The sequence below is a fragment of the Podarcis bocagei genome, assembly GCF_964188305.1.
Source record: "Podarcis bocagei genome assembly, chromosome: 2".
NCBI classification, from domain to species: Eukaryota; Metazoa; Chordata; class Lepidosauria; order Squamata; family Lacertidae; genus Podarcis; species Podarcis bocagei.
This window is the reverse complement of record NC_138126.1, coordinates 69,980,973-69,987,603: the sequence shown is the minus strand read 5'-3', so window position 1 is coordinate 69,987,603 and position 6,631 is coordinate 69,980,973. Positions and strand designations below refer to the sequence as shown.

General features: G+C 43.1%; 1 protein-coding gene across 1 annotated transcript in view; it reads right to left on the bottom strand.

Moving 5' to 3' along the window:
• Window positions 1-1,261: 1,261 nt before the first annotated feature.
• CSF1R (colony stimulating factor 1 receptor) overlaps window positions 1,262-6,631 on the bottom strand; it is a 46,496-nt gene continuing 41,126 nt past the window's right edge. Inside the window, exons 20-21 of the mRNA XM_081180744.1 lie at window positions 5,521-5,626; window positions 1,262-4,093 (exon numbers count right to left, since the gene is read on the bottom strand). Of these exons, the coding sequence (XP_081036870.1) occupies window positions 3,959-4,093; window positions 5,521-5,626 (241 nt within the window). The 3' untranslated portion in view covers window positions 1,262-3,958. The remainder of the gene's footprint in view (window positions 4,094-5,520; window positions 5,627-6,631) is intronic.

The window sequence follows — 6,631 nt, the reverse complement described above, 5'->3', positions numbered from 1 at the left end:
ACACAGACACACAGAGTGTGGATTCTAAAGTCGCAGGGAGAGTGAGAGTAAACGGGAAGCAAGGGGAGAAGCAGCCCTCACACACACAGAGACACACAGAGTGTCGATTCTAAAGTCGCAGGGAGAGTGAGAGTGAACGGGAAGCAAGGGGAGAAGCAGCCCTCACACACACACAGACACACAGAGTGTCAATTCTAAAGTCGCAGGGGCGCAGGGAGAGTGAAGGGGAATCAGGAGGAGGCGAACGATAGCTCAAGCACACACACACACAGCCCCCACAGTGCCTAATCCAAAATCGGACAGCAAAAAACTGCAGGCAGGGACAGAGAGCAGGGGTTGTTTTAAAGCAGCCAACTCCCGCTCTGCTTCTCTCCCTCCTCCCCGGCTCCGCTAGCTGACAGGAGCCGCTTACACCCGCTTTGCTGTTTCAAAGTGAGCCACGGACTGCTCACGACTGCAGCAGATTCCCCCGCCATCTGTAGGCATTCGCTCCATAACACGCACAGAAATTTCACCTTACTTTCTAGGAGGAAAAATCTGCGTGTTATGGAGCGAAATTTACGGTAATTTCAAACATCTGATGAAACTGAGTATTGAGATGTGTAGAACATTGCAGAAGCTATATAATGATCCTTTATCAACTTAGTTATAAGGGTGGGGCATAGGTTATCAGGGGGGAAACACATGAATTACTACTATTACATTTATGCCCCACCTTGCCTATAAGCAGCTCAAGGTGGCATGGATGGTTCTTTTGCCATGCCCATTTTATTTTCACAATAACTCTTAAGAGGTAGGCTAGGATGGATGAATGATTGGCTGGCTCAAGGTCACCCACGTGAGCTTCATGGCTGAGATGAAGTTTTTAAACTGGGTCACCGCAGTCCTGATCTGAAACTCTAGCTCTGAGGTTCCGACACGGCATTCAGAGACCTACCAGAGCACCAGAGGAATTTCTTGAATCACCTTCAGGGCAGATTTTCAGTGCTGACATAGTCCAAGTTTCTCTTCACTGTCCCCCATGTTGTCTGCTTCGGCCCTCCTACCATTTTGTAGCTGGGAAACTTGAAAAAGAAAGAGAGAGCATCCTTCTTTGTAGTTGATGTCCAATAAGAGAGAACAGTTTAATTGGACACCAGAGAGAAGAGAATATAGTTCTAATTGGATGGTATCAGCAAGGGGACATGTTACCTAAAGCTCAATGCTTTAGGTAATGCTCAATTGTCTCCTAGGAAAAAAGTAAACAGCTAAAGAGTTCTAATTACTTTGCTTAATCAAATTGTTTTATTTTGAATGGCAGTTAAATGTGAACATACTGATTTATGTACTTGGAAGAATGGTTTCATTTGGAAACTCAACACATAGCAGTTAAGTATTTAAAAGCGATCTTGCAGCAACTGAATGGTGGTAGTTTGTGCTGGAAAACTGTCTGGCTAGTTCTTATCCAGTAAGAGAGATGCTCCTTTTTCATTTACACAAGGCTTCAAAGATAGCTGCTTAGCAAAGCTAGTAACCTTTACATAAAACTCAAATCAGTGGCTTGCAAAATATTATGAAAACCATTATGAAGCTGCTGCTTTCTAGTTTTGGTTTTGAAAACTGCAGTGTATGTAAAAATAACAAATAATACATAAAACAGTTGTCATGACAATTTGTGTACGCAAGCAGTACAAATTCACGTTTGCTACAGTTGACTTAGTTGAGAATGTGAGTTAGATACTTCAGATGAGACTGCCCATCTATTCTGCAGCAGGTTAACAATATTTTTTTTTTTCATATTTCAGAAAAAATATCAAACGTCAGTAGTCTTAATATAAAATTGCCTGAGATTTGCTTACCCGCTTGTAACCCAAAAACTAATACATTGCAACAATTCATTTTAGCACATTAATGCCACCTTGCAGTGTAAAACGCCCAGGGCAGCTTACATATTAACACAAATGCAATAAAACCTCAGTGTTATAAACTACAGAGCAACAATGCCAAAGAGTGATTAAATTCAGAAAAATAAAATTGATTACAACCAGTCGAGCTGAGTGTTTGCCTCAATAAACGTTACTTTCTATTGCTGCAATGCCCTTTATATATACTCAGACAAAGTTTTAGATGCAAAGATTGGAGAGCTCTAATTTTGCTTTGTTTTCTATTTTCTCTAATTTTACTAATATTGTTTGTCCCTAAGGACAAAGCCTCCAGCAATGGTGATTTGTGTTTGCTGTAGTAAATGTAGGGACTTCATGAGCTACTGGTACGTTCCAGTCGCTAACAAAACCCAGTCTTTCCTAAAGGAGAACATTTCACAATTTCTTAACTCTCACATTAAAATCAGTGGGACTTTAGGTACTATTCTAGGTCATTTCCTGTCTTGTTGATCTGTTCCATTCCAAGCCATTCACATTGTTTCTATTATTTCAATGCTTGCTATCACATATTTAATAACTTGCTTTCTAATACTGTTGCAAATTATTCCTAATGTAGCACATTCCCTAGCTTCTTGCTCCTTTTGGCTTCTTGTTTCATTTGAATTGCCAAGTAAGAATGAATTAAGCCTTGTGTGTTTTCTCTCCATTAACCAAAAATTGTCAAATAAAAATTACCAGTTTCTAAAAACTATAAAAACTGGTTAAGTGATCAAACATTCAGCTACAATGATGGCTGCAATTATCTCTGGGCCCAGTATTAAACTATATTGACTAAGGCTTGGCCAAAATGCCCTCCCTTCCTTTTTTGTGACACCACCTGGCCCCTGAAGGTGGTAGTGGGAATGTTAATGACTTTTGGGGGTGTGTGTGGACAAGTTCTCAGAACTTTCAAGTGAGGCAGTTGCTTATGTTTTGGGTTGGTTGGTTTATAAATGGGGAGGGAGATCCTCAACAGCTCGGTGGCAGTCCCTTCATATTTGGGAATGACATAACATTTACAACCTCATCTTTGTAGGTAAGGTCACCCATGCTGATCCCTTCCGAAAGCTTAATCGAGTTTAGGGTCACAGCACTAAATTTTCACATATTGATGTCTCCAAAACAAAAAGCAGTCATTTAAATCAGTTGAGCAAGAGAGGTTGCAATCCTGTATCAACTTACCTGGGAGTAAGCCCCATTGAACTTGATTACAGCTGCGTAGACATGTATAGAACTGCACTGTAAGTCACTCATTAGTAATGTGTTTTAAATCTAAAGCTTTGCTAATAGATTGGCTATACTACTAAAAATCACAGTTTAATACTTAAATTTTTGTTTGCTCAATTAGCACATGGTACAGTGGTAATCCTAAGTGAGAGAAAGAGTTGTTGTTACTTTCTTGTTTGGAGTTCTTATCTGTGGCAAAATAGAGAGAACCTTTCTTCCAGCTGAGGTCATTTCCCCTCTTGTGATGTGACTTCACAGATGGGGAATGGTTATGATTCTTTTCCCACCCTGACCATTGCAAAATCCCTGAGCCAGAGTCAAATTGGATAGGATCTGTCCATTTCCTTTGGACTAATCTTATCAAGGTGGTATTCCTTCCCAGGAAGAAGTCAAGATAGGGAAAGGAGTCCATTTTAAACTCTTATACTGATGGATGAGCAGTGAAAGGTACACAAGATATAGAAAACTTGTTTTTAAAGTCCACATTCCCCACTCTCTCACTCTTACAAGCACACTTATATGAAGACTGGTGCTTAGTAGGCTATGGCAATCTGCTGACTTTATACGATGATTCTGCCCAAGATTCCTGCATGCTCTAAGCTAAGCTCGATAAAAATTGGAAACCAGTTGCAAATAACTGGGGGGGGGGGGAAGATGTGTAATGGCAGGCAATGCTTCATGTCTTGAAGTCTGCTGCCAGGGCAGTGCAAGGCTACAGCCCACCAGTTACATTAGGCTTTCTGGTATGAAATGCTCCCAGAGGGATGGTTGTGTGAGAACTACATTTCAGTTGAAATCAAACCAAGAAGTAGGGTGCAGTTGTATACCCTTTAACAGAACTGGTAATTGTTGCTGTTCAGAAGGGGTTGGATGCTCTCTCCAGTGTCACAAGATTCATCTTCACAGTAGCTGGAAGGCTCACATCCGCTGTCTTCTTCTGTGCTGGCTGGTAAGTTGGTGTAACCCTTCACAGCAAGGGGAGGGGGGGAAACCACAAACTTTAGTGCCTGGAGTATATAATCTGAAGAGAAAGCCTTCTTAACAATTGCATTCAGAGAAATACAGCATTTAAAATAAATAAAACAAGCTCCTAAACAATTTGATGCCTCTTGATCCCTCTTCAGCCATTTGGAAAGCCTGTTAACAACCAAGGAGGTGAGTGTGCTAGGCTCTACCTCCCTGTCACTGTTCCAGTCGCCTTAAGACTCATGGAGGGTAACCTTGTGGAGCAGGGAGCCTCCTGGGCCCCATGCATTTTACTCTGGGAAATCAGGCTTTAAAAATGTGTGGGAAGCCCTCCATGAAGGAAGGACCCCCCCCCCCAACTTCACAAAGTTGCCGTCCATGACTTGGAAGGTGACTGCAATGGTCACCGAGAGACAGCTGCTTTCTACAGCTTCTCATGTATTATGGTTTCCAAACACCTGAACACGGCATTAATCCCCTTTTGATTTTGCCAGCGACAAGTGCCATTTTAGTGTATGTTCAGCAATGTGGGAACTCTGCTACGGAGGTGGGGAACCTCTCTCACAGACCTGATTAGACCTGGCAGACTTCTGAGGTTGGCGTGCCCACTTTTCCTGGACTTGCAGGAAACTTCCCCAACCCCAACCGCCCAGCAAGCCACAAGTGAAAGGGAGAAACCTCCTTTGCAGCAGTGGCCTGAAGTTTCAGTCCCCTGACATAAGATGGGTGGCCCTGCCCACCTGACAGAGTCACTCAGAGGGGTTGGGCCACTTCTTCTGGACATGGTCATCTGGCTGCATCCTATTCCTCACCCCTGTTCTGCTATTTGATGCCAGTATTGACATCCTGCTGGGATAGCTCAGTCAGCAGAGCATGAGACTTTCAATCTCAGGGTTGTGGGTTTAAGCCCCATGTTGGGCGAAAGGTTTAGATTACCCATGTGGATTAGATTACCAATGTGGTCCCAACTCTATGATTATATGACTGTGTAGGATGGCTAGATCTGAGAAGGGTAGCTTGCAGCTCTCCAGATGTTGCTGGACTCCAATATGGCCAATGCTCAGGGATACTGGGAGTGGTAGTCCAGCAATTAATGGAGGATCACAAGATCCTTATCCCTGACCAATTAGGTCAGTGGGTTAAATCTAATCTGGGTGGGAATTGGATTATATACTGTGGCCAGTGTAATTTATATAGTGCAATCTATTCCTTGAGGGGAAGGGGGGGAGGGGTAACAAACGTTCTGCAAATAATGAAGTAGTATGAGAAATCCCAGAATATTTTTAGGGGGGTGCAGTTTCTACCCGACATAATACAAATGCATTTATGTGAAAATATAAGGAAAGACACAATTACTAAAGATACAGATCATTCAGGTATGAACTACCTTCACCTTGCTTTTTTACTAGTAATTTTAGCATCTCACCTGTTCCTTACTGGTATCCAGTTGCTTCTGAAGGAAAGTGGAAATCTGACTGAAGGTTGGCCGCTGAGTGGGCTCCATGTTCCAGCATGCAGTCATGATGTTGTACCTGGATTGGAGGGGGGGGGGTTAGGAATCTGCATATTACCCATTCAGCAGCAACTTGTGGTATTCTGTGTAAAAGCAACTAAAATAATTACAAGTCTGTGATCATTCCCAAGGGCTAAATGCAGATCCTATAATGATGCCTGACTTGGTGACAACAGAATAAATGTTGTCAGGAGGGAGCTGCTGCCCAAGATAGGAAAAGAGGTATTAAGGAAACACCTCACTACTTTAAATGACTTCAAATCTCCAGGGCCTGATGAACTGCATCCAAGGCTACTAAAGGAGTTTGAGGGTGTAATTTCAGAGCCTTTATCTATTATCTTTGAGAATTCTTGGAGAACAGGTGAGGTCCCTACAGATTGGAGGTGGGCAAATGTTGTCCCCATCTTCAAAAAGGGGGGAAAGGAAGGCCCAGGTGACTACTGACCGGTGAGCTGGACATCTATACCAGAGAACAAATAATTCAACTGTTTGTGAGCATTTAGAAAAGGATGCTGTGATTAACAAACTTAACATGAGTCAACAGTGTGATGTAGCAGCAAAAAAAAAGCTAATGCTATTCTAGGATTCAACAACAGAAGTATATTGTTCAGATCAATGGAAGCAATATTACCACTCTATTCTGCCTTGGGCAGACCACACCTGGAATACTGTGCCCAATTCTGGGCACCACAATTTAAGAAGGATGTTGACAAGCTGGAATGTGTGCAGAGAAGGGCAACCAACCTAATCAAGGCTCTGGAAACTTAAGCCTTAAGAGGAGCGCTTGAAGGAGCCCTGCCCACATGGTTGGGTAACTTCTGACATTCTGCCAGTGCATGCAATCCTGTCACAGGTAAGCAGTTCTCATGTGGCTGAAGCATGTTTGTTACTAAAGTGCCTAAAACTTGGCCTGTCGGACTTCCGGGTTAGCGCGAACAGCTAATGGCGGATTCCCTCCGAGCTCCGGAGGGAATCGGCTCCGCTGGAGACGGGTCTTGCCGCGATGGCATCGCGGGGACCCTCA